Source organism: Neopsephotus bourkii, unplaced genomic scaffold (assembly GCF_033783945.1).
Source record: "Neopsephotus bourkii isolate Nb327-2 ecotype Australia unplaced genomic scaffold, CSIRO-AGI_Nbou_v1 NB_659, whole genome shotgun sequence".
In the NCBI taxonomy this organism is placed as follows: domain Eukaryota; kingdom Metazoa; phylum Chordata; class Aves; order Psittaciformes; family Psittacidae; genus Neopsephotus; species Neopsephotus bourkii.
In genome coordinates, this window is record NW_026901158.1 from 5,524,784 (window position 1) to 5,538,686 (window position 13,903).

General features: G+C 59.1%; 2 protein-coding genes across 4 annotated transcripts; one reads left to right on the forward strand and one right to left on the reverse strand.

Moving 5' to 3' along the window:
- The first annotated feature begins 4,857 nt into the window (after positions 1–4,857).
- On the forward strand, positions 4,858–8,436 carry ASB6 (ankyrin repeat and SOCS box containing 6). Of its 2 annotated transcripts, XM_061352791.1 has the most exons (7): positions 4,858–5,115; positions 5,526–5,707; positions 6,015–6,121; positions 6,505–6,613; positions 7,074–7,160; positions 7,335–7,796; positions 7,953–8,436. In XM_061352791.1, the coding sequence occupies exons 1-7, from the start codon at positions 5,003–5,005 to the stop codon at positions 8,009–8,011; spliced, it is 1,119 nt and encodes a 372-aa protein (XP_061208775.1). In that variant the 5' UTR covers positions 4,858–5,002; the 3' UTR covers positions 8,012–8,436. The 2 variants fall into 2 exon arrangements, with proteins under 2 accessions (XP_061208775.1, XP_061208774.1); XM_061352790.1 differs by having other exon boundaries at positions 7,335–8,436.
- Positions 8,437–10,049: 1,613 nt separating this feature from the next.
- NTMT1 (N-terminal Xaa-Pro-Lys N-methyltransferase 1) lies at positions 10,050–12,231 on the reverse strand. 2 transcript variants are annotated; one of them, XM_061352793.1, is made up of 4 exons: positions 12,149–12,231; positions 11,208–11,409; positions 10,722–10,974; positions 10,050–10,341 (listed from the first exon to the last, which is right to left on the reverse strand). In XM_061352793.1, the coding sequence occupies exons 2-4, from the start codon at positions 11,367–11,369 to the stop codon at positions 10,085–10,087; spliced, it is 672 nt and encodes a 223-aa protein (XP_061208777.1). In that variant the 5' UTR covers positions 11,370–11,409; positions 12,149–12,231; the 3' UTR covers positions 10,050–10,084. The 2 variants fall into 2 exon arrangements, with proteins under 2 accessions (XP_061208777.1, XP_061208776.1); XM_061352792.1 differs by having other exon boundaries at positions 11,208–11,403; positions 12,149–12,207.
- Positions 12,232–13,903: the final 1,672 nt, after the last annotated feature.

Genomic DNA, 13,903 nt, shown 5'->3' on the forward strand with positions numbered 1-13,903 from the left:
CATTCCCCCTTCACCCCAAGGCTGGGAACATCTTGCTGTGATTATTTTGGGGTGGGGGCAAGGGGTGGTTGGTCTTGGCCTATGAAGGGGTGAGGGCAGGAGGGTGGATGGAGCAGCCCCAGCCCCATTTATAACCCTCTTCCTCCTCCTTGTTCAGGGCCAGACCTTATTCTTGAACTGTCTGGCTTTTCCAGGGGAGACGGCTTTCCCTCGGTTCACGGCATTAAATAATTAAATGGAGGGAATAATCGTCGGTGAAACCCCCTTGGGTTCGCACTTCCTCGGGCCCTGTGATTGCTGATATTTTTTTGGGTGAAATATGACCTTTTTTATGATCAAAGGGGTTCCGAGTTCCAAAGGAAAGTTAGAAAAAAGAAAAGAGGGGCAAGCGTGTTCCTTTTTTTTCCCAATCCTCGCGGTCTGGTAAAGTTTCTTTAGACACGCAAAGATTTACACACCTTTCTGCAGGGTGCCTTAAATTACCCTCCGACTCTTTACACATTTCCATGAGCAGAGCAAGAACAGTAAGTCATTGAGAAATTAACTGGCCTTTCAGTAATATCCCCTGTCGGCCTTTCAGAAGGGGAATGTCTAATGACTTTTTTGAAGTAGAGGTCAGGCTTTGCTTTTTTTAAATAAAACAATCTGTATTAATGCAATTTCCTTTTTAGCTGCAGGATTTGCCCTTTCCCCCCCTCTCCCCCCCCCCCCTTTCCCCCTTCTTCTTTCAGCATCATTCCTTTTTAACTCCCCCAGCCACACAAGGCATCCGAAGCGAGACCCGGTTGTTTGAACCCCCCCCCTTTCCTGCTGTTTCCTCACCCTCTTGTGCAAGGTCTTCTTGGGGTGTTTTTGGGGGGTAAAAAACCATATCTTTAAGGTGGTTCAAACTGGATCCTGGAGCTGGGAAGGGCAAAACAGGGATGGTTTGGACAACCCCAAACAGGGATGCTTTGCTTGATGCTATGTGCCTGGGTTTTGCTGAGTCTGATGGACCAGAGCTGGCAAGGCTGTGCCAGGCTCCTCAGGGATTTATGTGGCCAGAGCCTTCCAGGTTCACAGCCCTTGGGATGAATGTGTTTCTGTTTGTCAGTCCTTCATCTTCTTCTCTTTTAAGGAAGAAAGGAGATCTATTTTGGGAATGTCACTCCGTGCCCTCCTAGGGGTTTCCTGACATTGCTCTCAGGCTCTGATAACATCTCAAGCTTCCACAGTGCTCACCATGGATCCGGATGCGCTCTGCCAGCCTCAGACCTCCTCCTCACCCCCAAAATGCGGCGGTAGCTGGGGTGTGATGGGGCAGCATCCTTGGAGCACTGCTTGGGCTGGCGCTGCTCCCTTCAGTCCCTGTGTGCTCGTTCTTCGTATTCCCAAAATGTTGCCCTTTGGTTATTATACTGTGGAGAAACTGGGCTGTCTGACTCATATTCCCCATGGGTGCAAGGGGGTTTCTTACTATAGAGATGCTCCTTTGCTCCACCATAATTGGGATAAGGCAATAGTATGGAGTATGGGAGACAGTGGGCCTTGGTGGTACCAGGCCAGGACCCAGTCACTGGCTCTTGGAATGAATGACTGGGGGTCAGTCCCTACCTGGCTCTGGGAAGCAGGACTGCCTGCCCCATCTGTTCCAATGGGATCTGTGCCCAACGCCATGCCTTGGCAGGGCTGGGGACCAGAGATCCCCATCCTGCCCCATCCCAAAGGGCACTGCTGTGGTTCCCAGCAGGAATGGTATTTCTCTATCATCTGCTGAGCAGTTCCTCTTTCTCCCTCCATTGCTGCCAGACCCCAAAGGCGCAGCATGCCCTGGGCTAGCTCCTCTCCTCCGCTCCCCTCCAGCTCTCACAGCTCCCCCCGTTCCCTCCTAGCTCCTTGTCTCTGCGGTCGGTGGCATTATAAAACACACAGCCAGGCCCTTGGTGAAGGGTTTTTCTCCCAGCTTTCTTATTCCCTTTGCTTCTGCCTCTTTCTTTTGCTCTTTCTTTCTCTCCTTCTTTCTTTCCCTGCCAGGAATCCCAGTCCCAGATGAACCAATGCTCCGTGGCTCTGCTATTTCCCTTTTATTCCCCCCCTCCTCCTTCAACAGCGAGATGGGAAAAGAGTGAACTAAGGAAAAAAAAAAAAGAAAGAAAGAAAGAAAGAAAAAAATCAAAGCTGCACATATTGGATCCAGATGTGCGTGCAGCCCTTTCCAGCAATTTAATTAAATTCCCCCAGACAGCCAGGAGGATTTCTTAATGATCAAATTTCCCTGGCTTTCCTCCTAAAATGCCCCTCTTTCTTCGGCTGGCTCTTGCTCTGTCTCCCTGATGGATAGCCAACTCGCATTCTTCCTAGGCCGCCCCGCCAAGGCGATGGGGAGGAAGAGGGCAGATCCTGACGCTGTTGTAGCTGGGTGCTCGAACGCCCCAAACGACCACACCAGCGACCATCCCTATTCGCAAAATGGGTTTTTTTCACCCAAGAAACGTGGGGATGGGGAAGTCACCTCCCTGGAGGCTGTGGTTCATGGCATGGGCATGGCAGGACCACGGCAGGGATGCTCCAGAGAAGGGCTCTGGTGTGCTGATGGCCAGGGAAAGGTGTCAGCGCTTGGGTCTCTGGGCTTGGAACCTCCCCAAGATGGTTTGAAGCAGGGTTTGGCCCCCACTGCAACCCCAAAGCCTTCTTTCTAGGCAGGGGGGGTTATAGGGGTGGGAGCAAAGCCTCCATAAGGCTTAGAGGAAATGGTTGGGCTTGCAGAACCCTTTGGGGCAGCCTGGTGGCACTGGTGTGACCCACACTTACCAGCCCTCCTTTCCCAGCTAATGGTGGGGAGTGCAGAGGGGATTTACCCCTAGAGCAGGGTCTGGTAGAGGGCTTGACAGTGGCATGGTCCCCATGGGTGCCATGCAGCCAGGGACGGTGACAGCGCCTGGTGCTGGCCCCCTGACTGCAGAGGGTTTACTGGAGTGTGGAGTGCTTTACTGGCACCATGGCGAGTCCAGGTCTGGGTTTACCCATCCACCGGTGGCACTGAGGTGCCATTGGGACCGGATCAAGAGGCCTCAGCTGCCACGGGGTTCCCTTGGCTGGGCTGGTTTGAAGCCAACTCATAGGGCATAAAGCACCCTCCATGTGAAGGGGGCAATTCTCACTCCCCATTGCTCTTCCTGCTGCCTTTCCCCTCCAAGCCCAGCCAGGGTGCTTGGATGGGGTCATTCCCACTCGCACTCAGGATGGCACGGGGATGACGCCCCCCCAACCCTATCCACGGTGGGAGCTGCTGGGGGAGTCCACACAGCACCAAGTCCCTGTGTCACCAGGAACCAGCACCCACTCTGCAAAGGGGATGGAACCCCCAGGGGGCTGCAGACAGGGGGGGTCCTCCACTTTGTGTGGGGAAGGGAAGGGTGGGAAACAGAGGGGGGAACTGTGACAGCATGTCAGAAAAATGCCCAAGCGGGGCGGCCTCCTGGCCCCCTGTGCCCCCGGGCCACGGCTGCCTCCTGGAATCTGGAAGAGCTCCATCAGAATAACATAAATACGTAAATAGGAAACCCAAGGCAGCTTCAGTCAGCGCCGGCTCTGCCGAGCTCCCCGCGCCTGCAGTTCCACCGGGGTAGCAGTACAAAACCATGCTGATGATGCTGATAAATCCCGGGGTAACGCTTCCTGCAGGAGCTGTTCCAGTAGGGAAGGGGCTGGCAGCAGCACCCGAGTCCCCCCCAAGCCCCGGAGGGCAGCACCCATTCGATGCCACCTCCCCAGACCCCCAGCTTGCCCCGGATGGGGACGAATAGCCGCGGTGGGGGTGTTCTAGGGAGGGGAACTGGGTTGGTGCATGGGGCTGCACGATCACATCGTGCACCCACCCATAGCGAGGGGTTGCGGAGCTGGAGCCATCATAAGGGCTGGAAAAGGGGATGCAGCGATGAGTGTGTGTGTGCGCGCACACCTTGCCTGGGCGCTCGTTCATGCGCTTGTGCGCGTGCCCGTGCGCGTGCAGGTGTGCGGCAGCAGCTGTGCACATCTGGGGTGCTCGGAGGGGCTGTGCCGGTGTGTTCGGTGTCGTGCACTTGTATATGGGGGGGGTACACGCTGAGTGCGGAAACGTGAACCCAGCTGCGCACCTGAACCCAGCTGCGCGCGCGCACGGGGCGGTGCACGAGGGATGGTGCACGGGGGCGCGCACGGGGTGGGGGGGTACCGGGTGCGCAAGGAGCGCTCCCCGCTCCGCGCCGCTCGCACCTCCCCTCCCGCTCCCGGCCCTATACTGCCCCCTGCCGGCCGCGCCGCAGCCCCGCCCCTCCCGGCACAACCAGCGACTTCCGCTTCCGGCGGCGGCCCGGGGCAGGTGAGCGGCGGCGGCTGCGGTAAGGAGCGAGCTCCGGGTGGTGCCGGGAGGCCCGGATCCCCTCTCGTGAGGCCCCGCGGGTGTTGCCGGGGCTCTTCGGTTCGTTATCGGCCGCTGGGGTGAGGGTTTCTGGGCCTTCGCGCTCGCTCCCGCGGGTGCAGTGAGGTCTGGGGGCTCCTCGCGTCGCACCGGGTTTGTTTTGTCGGTGAGGGCCCGGCCTCGGGCTGCTCCAGCTTTAATCCATCCCCAAGGGCAGGCGGGGGGTGCTGGTTGCAGCGCTCGGGGGCTCCTCGCTGCTCTGGTCACCTTTCCCTTGGCACCCTATGCGCTTGGGGCAGGGTCGGTGTGTGCAGCCGGGGTTTGCCCCGAGCCTGGGCTGTGCCCGGTGCTGGGTGTTCCTGCACCCGGATAACTGCGGTCTGCAGCTCTGTGTGCGGGAGATAATTTGGCTGTGTGGGAGGAGGTGGCTGCTCACATAAGGAGGGAGGGAAGGAGGGAGGCTGGGCTGTTTTCTGCATGCAAAACTGCTGGGAATGCTGGTTTGTTTTAAAGGGAAGGAAGGGACCTTTGGAAACCAGGCAGCGCCGCTGGAGACGTGCGTGAGGGGAGACATCACTGCCATGCTGGAGGCCCCTGCGTGGTCTGTGCGTGTAGCAAAGGACGATGCCTTTCCTGCACGGCTTCCGCAGGATCATCTTCGAGTACCAGCCCCTGGTGGACGAGCTGTTGGGGCTGCTGGTGATACAGGATGTGGAAGGGCAGGGTGCTCTTGAGAGGTAACTGGATGGGCTCAAACACCCCCTTGGTGTTTTGGGGGGTGACAGCTGGAGCTCAGTGATGGGACTGAGGTCAGACATGGCCCTGGCTGGGAGCAAACCCCAGTCCCATCATACAGACCCTCCTTTTGCTGCTGTTGTTTGGAATGGAGGGGAGAGCAGAGCTAACCTGGGCAGTACCCATGCTCCCAAGAGCAGCCCTTTCTGCTTGACCGCTGGCAATAAAACCTAAACGGGTTTAGCTGCGACCCTGATGCTGTTGCACAATCCCACAGCCAACAGCTTAGAAGTGGTCGTTATGAGGCGAGAGGGGAAACCTCTCGAGGCCTCTTCTTCCCTGGTGCTACTTTGACCCCCACACCCCCATGGGATGTCTGTGATTGAGTAAGTGGCTGTTTTTGTGTCTCAAGCCCTGCCTGTCTGGGCAGCGACCGGAGCCAGCTCTCAGCTGTGAGACGGGTCTTGGAGAGGGAGACGCACTCCCCGTTCTATCAGGAAGGTGTGAGCTATGCCCTGCTGAAGGTCACCGAGCTGGGGCTCGTTCCCGCTGCAGAAATCCTCCTGGAGTTTGGAGCAGACCTCAGCTTTGAAGGTGAGAATGGTGGGAAGCGGCAGCGGTGATAACTGGGGCTGAAAGAGAGGGTGCTGGCAGCCCAGACCCCCGCTCCTTGCTGGGATGCCATGGGTGGGCCTTGTGCAGACCCAGACCCAGGGATGGGGGGCTTTTGCCAGAGATGGAGCCATTGCAAAGCAGGACCCAGGGAGCTGTGACAGCCCTGTTTTCATGGGCATCGCTGTGTCCTCAGGGCCCTTCCCAGTTGGACCCTTCCACTTCTGGCTCATGTCTGGGCTGTTCTGGGAAGCCCTTTGTTCTCTCTGACCCTGTGTTTTGTCCTCAGATCCAGTCACCTACTACACCTCCCTGCACATCGCTGTGCTCCGCAACCAGCCCGATATGGTGGAGCTCTTGGTGCACCACGGGGCTGACATCAACCGGAGAGACCGGGTACGGACATGGCCACGCTGAGTCCCCTTGAGACTTACGTGCAAGGGGCTGGCGTGTGGGGACAGCTCTCCTTGCTCCCCACCTCCTGGGATTCACTGCATGCCCCTTCCCCTTGGCAACCTGCTGTGCCAATGGTCTGTAGCACTGATGCTGTGGCAGAAGCTCAGGTTGCCTTTGGCTGAGCAAACCTGCTTCTTCCATGGAGCAGTGGGTGGGAGGAGACAAACCTGTGCCTATGGATACATCAGGGAAGGCTCCCTTTGGTTTTGTGGGGTGGGTTCAGATATGCTCTTATGTTGGCCGTGATGGAGCCCCAGCAGGAGGCACTCACAAATGGTCTTTAATACATACTGGTGATTTGATTTCCCTCTTGCTCTGTGCAGATCCATGAGAGCAGCCCCCTCGACCTGGCCAGCGAGGAGCCGGAGCGGTTGCCGTGTCTCCAGCGGCTGCTTCAGCTGGGGGCCGATGTCAACACAGCTGACAAAAACGGTTTGTGTGCCCCATGCAGCACCCCCAGCCCCAGCAGGCAGCCCTCATGGGTGGGCTGGAGTGGGACAGGGGGTCTGGGCCCTTCCATCTTTCTGCTGTGAGCATGGTTTGGAAGTTGGGTGCAGGCTGGTGCTCTGTGTTTCCTCCTTGCTGCTGCCTGTGTCAGGTGCAGAAGGGGGCTGAGACCAGCTCCATGCAGGCAACGCCAAATGGGAAGGGGTTGTGCCTCCATAGCCCTGTGGAGCCCATGTGGCACATAATGCCCTCTGGGGCCACTACCAGTCCCGCAAGTGTGGCCTGTCCCCACAGCTCTGCACCATCATGGGATCAGTGGAAGCCTGCCAGAAGGAGAAGCATTGTCTCTCCCATGTTCAGCTGTCTGTTTGGTGGGGTGGATTGTTTTCCTTCCTGCCTTTTGGGCTGTCACCCTGTTTTCATCTGACTGACTGCTCCATTGCAGGAAAGACAGCGCTGTTGCATGCCCTGGCCAGCAGCGACGGTGTCCAGATCCACAACACTGAGAGCATCCGTCTCCTGCTGGAAGGAGGTGAGAATCACCTTTGTCTCTCTCCACCCACAACCTCTCCAGGGCTAGTTCTGCCTGATTCTTTGTCCTTTATGTTCCTGCTTGAGCAAGGGCAAAGCCCAGCAGTGCCAGAGTTAGTGCTGTCCTTGCCTCGTGGTCTGCAGCACCGGTTACCTTCTCTGTCCCTTCCTCCAGGTGCAGATGTCAGGGCCACCACCAAAGACGGTGACACTGTCTTCACCTACGTTATCTTCCTGCTGGGAGAGATGGTGTGCAGCAGCAGCGAGGAGGCACAGGTCATCAGCCGCTTCTGCTTCCGTGTCACACAGCTGCTGCTGGCCCACGGTGCCAACCCCAGCGAGTGCCCGGCCCCGGAGTCCCTCACCCACCTCTGCTTCAAAAGCTTCAAGAGCCACTTCCCGCTGCTGCGTTTCTTGCTGGAGTCGGGTGCTGCCTACAACTGCTCCCTCCATGGTCCCTCGTGCTGGTCCGGCTTCCACATCATCTTCGAGTGCCTCTGCTCGCACCTCAGCGTCTCCGAAGACGACAGCTTCTTTACAGACCTCATCCAGAAGGGCCAGACTCTGCTGGAGCTCATGATGGCCAGTTCACAAGCCATCCAGCTGCCCAGCAACTTTGAGGTCAACACCAGCACCTGTAGGTACCACGGGGAGAAGATCCGGACTCTCTTCTGCTCTCTGAAGCAGCTGGAGCGCTCCCCACAGGCACTGAAGCATCTCTGCAGGGTGTTCATCCGGCAGCGCCTTAAACCGTGGCCAGTAGATGTTAAAATCAAGGCTCTACCTCTTCCAGACAGGCTGAAGTGGTACCTCCTCATTGACCACACTGCTGCCGGGCAGGAGGACCTCTGAGCCTGACTTGCACTTCTCTGTGTGCCACCAAATCTCTGCCCTGGGACCGTTTTCTCTGCAGCAGGAGGTGTTGCTGTCCATGGTTTGGGCATAAGGCCACATGCACATCTGTGGAGGCCCCATTGCTCTGGAGCATCTCATGGGGAAGTGGGCAGAGCTCTGTGGCTCTCTGGACATTGGGGAGCTGGACCGTGGCGCAGGGGGCTGGTTTGTGTGGGTTTTAAAGGAAGGGCTGGTGGGGAGGAGCAGTGGGGTGGTTGGGGCAGTGTGGCTGGGCAGAAATAGCCTGGCCCCTGGCCTTCCAGCCCTGCCAGGTCCAGGGTGGGTGAAATGGAGATGCTTTGGGGTGCTGGGGGAAGAGGTGCTCCCGGTCTCCTCCCTCTGGTCATGGTGGAGGCAAGCCTGGCTTCTTGGTGTGGTTCCACACCCTCATCCTCCCAGCACAGAGGACCATCCACCAAGGACATCTTGGAGGTGCTGGGCTCCAAAACACACAGACAACTGGATGTTTCTCTGCTTTGTGGTGTGCTCCCTTGTGCAAGGATAGAGGAATGGGTGGCTGACTGCTGAGTGCCTTGGCCTCCCTCCCTGTTCCTCAGCTCTTTCTGTCACTCAGTGCTCCCAGGACCTTGGTCTCCAGTGCCTACTTCCTAGGAACAAGGACTTGCAGCAGGACTCGGGGTCTTCTTGCCAACCTGCTGCTGAAGCCTGCACACTCTGGGAGCCCCATGTCCCAGCCTTGCCACGTTTGTCTGCCTTCCCTTCCAGGCATCGGCTTCCTTGTGCCATGCCAAAAACTGGCTTTGGAGCTGAGCCTCCCTGTTTGTTGGTTTGGTTTTTGTCATGGAGGACAGGAAAATGCAGAAGGGGATGAAAAGAGGAAAAACCCTATTCTGAGCAGGTTGGTTGTAACAGGTGGATCTGGGATCCACCAGCAGCTTGGCTGTGGCAGGGCTGTCTCCTCCCATTGCTCTCCTGTGTTTTCCCTTCTCCCACCCTGTGGAACTGGAGCTCTGCATCTTGATGAATTTATGTTTAAAGAAAATAATAATGTCATCAAGTACTCCCCTGGTGTCTGGAATGGGAAATGAGCGATTAAATGAGGCCTTCTGTAATAGCAACAAGGGGGTTGTTTCTCCTGCAGGAGATGGGGTGGAAGAGGGGGGATGGTGTGTGATGGACAGGTTGCAACTGGGGCCTCTGCTGGGGTCACCCTCTTGTGCCAGTGTTGGCTGAGGTGTGCTGGGTTTGGTGGGCACAAGCTGATGGCCAGACTTGGGGTAAATGATGGCCAAGAGGAGATGGGTGACACTGGGAGGTGTTGGGGCTGAAAGTGCTGGGTATCACTGTGAGCCTGCAGCAGCAGCACACAGCGGAGTCCCTGTTCATGCCTGGAGCACACCAGTGTTCTCCCAGGGCTGCAATTGAGTTACCCATTACTGGAGGAGAATGGGAAGAGGCAGGATTCCCTCCACCTCCCATTCTGGGGAGACCTGTTCATGGGTTTAAAGGAGAGGCCCCTGCCAAACCCCAGAACCTGGTGTTGCCTCCCCAGCGCACCGCAGGGCAATGGCAGAGATTCCTCCCACTTGCCGTTCCCAGCTTGCTGCTGTCAGTAGCAGCAAGTTCAACAGCAGCAAAGGGCCAAACACCCAGGCAAGGAACAGAGCCCGAATGTCACAGAGGTACCCTGTGCTCCTGCTCCTCAGCAGGAGTCCTGTGCAGCTGCAGTGTCAGCAATGTGCCAGCGCCCAGTAGCACACATCTTGGCAGGGGATACCCTCTTGCTCCCCTCCAGAGCCCCTGAAGGTGGCATCAAGCCAAGGCGCAGTGTCCCACAAAGCCCACGTGCAGGAGTGCAACAGCAGGGAAGTGTATTTGGCAAACACCTCTTCACAAACAGCAGCAATGTGGAAGACAAAGCCCCGTCCTCGCCACCAGCCCCACCGAGAGGGAGTCACGGCACCCTCGCAGCCATTCGCCGCCCTGCGGTGAAGGCACGGTCCTCACCCCTCCTTGGCCCCGGCAGGAACCGCGCTGTGCTGGCCCTGGAGAGACCTCCTCCTGCTGCCCTCATCTCATGGCGAAGGTGTAGACGTGGTAGATCTCATCCGGGAAGTTCTCCTGGCGCTCCTCGGCCAGGAGGTGCAGCCCAGCTCGGCGGATGATCTTCCTGACCACATCCAGGTCCCGGCACACGCTGCTGTCCACATCATCCATGATGACTCCCTCCTGAGCCATGTTGTCCTTGATGACCACGATGCCGTTGGGCCGCAGGCCGGCACGGCACCGCTTCAGGAAGTCAGAGAGGTGGCTGTCGGTGAGATGGCCTGGAGGGGCAGAGCAGGGGTTAGAGGGTACAGGGTGATGGGCAGGAGGAGAAGGGAGGAGCAGCGGGAGGTTGTGGTTGGGATCCCTCCTTATCCAAGCAGCAAAATAAAGTCAATTGCAGGTGAAAGCTTTAGCTTGGGGGTGCCCAACTTCTGTCCCACTATCCAACTCCATCCAACCCACACCTCTGCCCTTTGAGGGCATGGAGAACAGACCCCTCAATACAGTGCCCTCGGAGCGCTGCTCCACGGGGTAGGGATGGAAGGGCAGGTCCCAACCCAGCCTCCCCTACTTGTGATGCTCATCCTTCATGCAGACCCTGAGCTGCTCTCCCCAGTGCACGGGGCACCCTGGGGACAAGTTGTGAAGAGCCCCTCACCAATGACCCACTGGATCCAGATGACATCGTAGGTGTTCGGCTCGGGGCTGAAGTCCTGGAGGCCGCAGCAGAAGTAGTTGCGCACCCGCCTGCCCTCCTCTCCCAGGTAGCTCTTGGCCTTGGTGAGGAAGTCCTCTGTCACATCCACCATGTCCACTGTCTTGAAGAGGGGCAGCAGCAACCGCTTGGTGATCCGGCCGATCCCTGCCCCGCAGTCCAGAGCACGGGTTGTCCCTGTCCGGTTGGGGCCATCCTGGAACCACCACCACGAGGGGCTGAATCCCACCACAAGGTACACACAGAAACATGGGGCAACCATGTGGGATGGGGCTTAGGGTATGGGGACCCATTGCAAGCAAAGCTCTCCCAGCACGCATACAATGGAGGATCCCATGGAACGATTGGGTGGGAAGAGCCGAGCTCTGTGCTGGGAGAAGGATGGGGCTTTGGGAACATGATGGGAACATGACAGATGGTGCCACCTACCCGCAGAAACCGCTGCAGGAACCTCCTGGAGCTGTTGATGTCGATGCTGGAGATGTGGCCGTAGCCCCCCAGCATGCCATCCACCGTGGCTGGCACGGCCTTCCAGTACTTCTTGGCCTTGGAGTAGAACTCCAGCTCGTTCTCCACCACCTCACTGCTCATGGTGGCCGAGGGGCACGTGCCCGCGTGGGACTCGCTGCTCCTCAAGACAGGGGAGAAACCACGGGTCAGGCACAACAGAGCCACAGGCACAAGCAGGGAGGTGACTGTCAGCTCCAAGTACCCCAGTTTGTACTGAGCACCCCTTCCCCAGGGGTGCTGTAAACCCCCCAAACCTCCACCTGGATAAGAAGGAACAAAGATCTAAATCCTGATGTTTTCTGGAGGACCACCAAGCCCGAAGGGCTGCCTCAGCTGGACCAGGCCTCCTGGAGCCTTGCTCAACACCACACACAATTATATCGCTATTGTTTTTAAGGCTGACCCACACTTTCCACCTATTCTACCTCTTTTTTCCCCTCTGTCTTAATGTTTTAGAGATTACAGCTCACGCCCCCACCAGTCACCTCCAGTTACACCTGGACTTGCTCAAAGTTCTCTTAAGCACCTACCCGGGGACCATAGGTTAGGTATTTGCAATATAATAAAGTCAAGGTATAATCAGCAACACAAGGGATAAATCCTCACCCCCCTCAGGCATCTCACAATTCAAACCACTGTGGATTTGATAAACTGTGCTGGGGATTAGCAGCTAGACTGAAGGTGGCCAAAGGGTAAATTCAAGGACTTGGAACACCCAGTTTCCAGTGTTCCTGGCTTGAATTTGCTGGCAGATACCCCATTAAGACACAAAACCTTTCCTGTGCCAGCTTCAGCAGTTTTGGTGGCCCTGTGTGGTCTTCGGCAGCCTGGGGATGGAGCAGGGGGATGCAGCATCTCACCTGAGGGATCACAGCTTGAAATCCAGTTTGGCTCAGTGGTGGCAGGAGCTGGCCTGGGAGAAGAACAGACCCAAATCACCCCTTTAGTCCCGGTGCACATAAGCAGGGTAAGAGCTGCCCTGGTCCCCCAGGCATCCTGGGGCAGTTGTGGGGCAGGAGCTGCCCCATGGCTCAGAGGTGACAGGAGGCCGAGCTGGAAGCTTTTGGCTTCGCTGCTGTCTGACCTCGCCGGTTAGGACCTGCATTCACCGCCCCCCCTTCCTTGGCTCTGGGTTTGACTCTCCCAGGCCCAGAGCCCCCAGCAGGCGGCTCTGCCACCGGCACGGCCCCGGCTGCCGGCTCCCTCCTCCCCGCTGTGAGAGCCCGGAACGTGGCAGCGCGCAGGTACCCACAGCCATGGGCAGAGACCACCTGGACCCCGCCGCCATTGGGATGTGCGGGGGCCACAAGTACTCGATCCCTGGGGCCATTTGCAGACCGGGGGTGGCAGGAAAAGGGGTGCCCGTGTGGGGGATCCTGGGGTCCCCACCCCGGGGCTGAGGGGGCCCTCCCGTGGGGTGCGCGGTTCAAGGCCGTTTCCCCGGTACCCCCCATCGGGCCCGGGGCCCACCCGCTGGGCTCCCCCAGGGGACCCCGGCATCTCCTCCCTCCCCGGCCTCCCCCGTTGCTGCGGGCACGGCCGGGGGGGTCCCGGGGGGTCCCTCCCGCTCCCTCGGCCCGGGTGGCCGCGACCTCCGGCTCTCCCCGGTTACCTCCGGCGGCGGCCGTGCTGCTGCGTCCGGCCCCGCCTACCGCCGTGAAGGGCAGCTACGGGAACCAATCAGAAGGCGGCGTTTGCCGTGACGTCAGGATGATGTCAGCGCAGGGGGCGGGCTTTCCTACCGGCTGCTCGCGTTAGGGGGGGGTCCGCGGTGGGACGGGGCGGCCCCGGGGGAGCCGCGGGGCGGGCACGGAGGGGACCGGACCCGGCGCTGCCCCAGGGCGGCTTCGCGCTGCGCCCCCCGCCCCGGAGCCGTGGGGATGGGGGCAGGCGGGTGCGGTGGCACCGGGGGTGTGCGCGGGGGCCTCGGGGTAACCGGGACACGGCAACCGGGACACGGCGGTGGGGCTGCCCGGTCCCGCTGCCCCCGGCCCTGTCCCGTCCCGTTCGCACTCGCCGCGGCCACGCGGGGCCGCTGTTGTCCCGCCGTTGCGCTGCTGCTGTCGAGGGAACTTCGCTGCTGCTTGAGGGCAGGGACGGACGGGACCGGCCCCGCGCGTACCCCGGCTCTGAACGCCCCGCACCGGGCACCTGCCCCCCCCTCCAACCTACCCCATACCCATCGCGGGGCACCGCTCCCACCGCTCCCAAGCGATGCCCCTGCCCCGTCCAGCTGGGCCAGCGTGGGGAGGTGAGACCCGGCAGCCTCAGCACTGGTCCTCCCTGCGCTGCACCTCTGCAGGCCAGGATGCAGATGAGAGCATCTCCTCTGGGACCCCCGTCCCCGCGGGCACCATCCCACCGCATCGCCTCCTTTCGGTACCCCAGAGGACACGGGTGACACCACGACTCCCATGGAGAGGGAGTCCCCAAGGCCTTCAGAAGGGGATTGCTATGGGGACAATGACAGCGATGGAACTGGGTTGGCTGGGGAAAGGAGGTCGGTGTGGATTCTCTTGTCTTAATACAGGGCAAGTCCTTCCCTTCCCTTCCCCAGACCCCAACTTGCACAAAACCTGTAGGCACAAAATCTGCTTGAAATCACCCAAAGCGTT

Excerpts from the sequence above, each read along its gene's own strand:
- ASB6 (XM_061352790.1), top strand. The coding sequence starts at position 5,003 with ATGCCTTTCCTGCACGGCTTCCGCAGGATCATCTTCGAGTACCAGCCC. Across the intron at positions 5,116-5,525 it reads GGGCAGGGTGCTCTTGAGAG|CCCTGCCTGTCTGGGCAGCG; the intron begins GTAACTGGATGG and ends TTGTGTCTCAAG. Across the intron at positions 6,122-6,504 it reads ACATCAACCGGAGAGACCGG|ATCCATGAGAGCAGCCCCCT; the intron begins GTACGGACATGG and ends TGCTCTGTGCAG.
- NTMT1 (XM_061352793.1), bottom strand. The coding sequence starts at position 11,369 with ATGAGCAGTGAGGTGGTGGAGAACGAGCTGGAGTTCTACTCCAAGGCC. Across the intron at positions 10,975-11,207 it reads TCCTGCAGCGGTTTCTGCGG|GATGGCCCCAACCGGACAGG; the intron begins GTAGGTGGCACC and ends TGGTGGTTCCAG. Across the intron at positions 10,342-10,721 it reads CTGGATCCAGTGGGTCATTG|GCCATCTCACCGACAGCCAC; the intron begins GTGAGGGGCTCT and ends CTGCCCCTCCAG.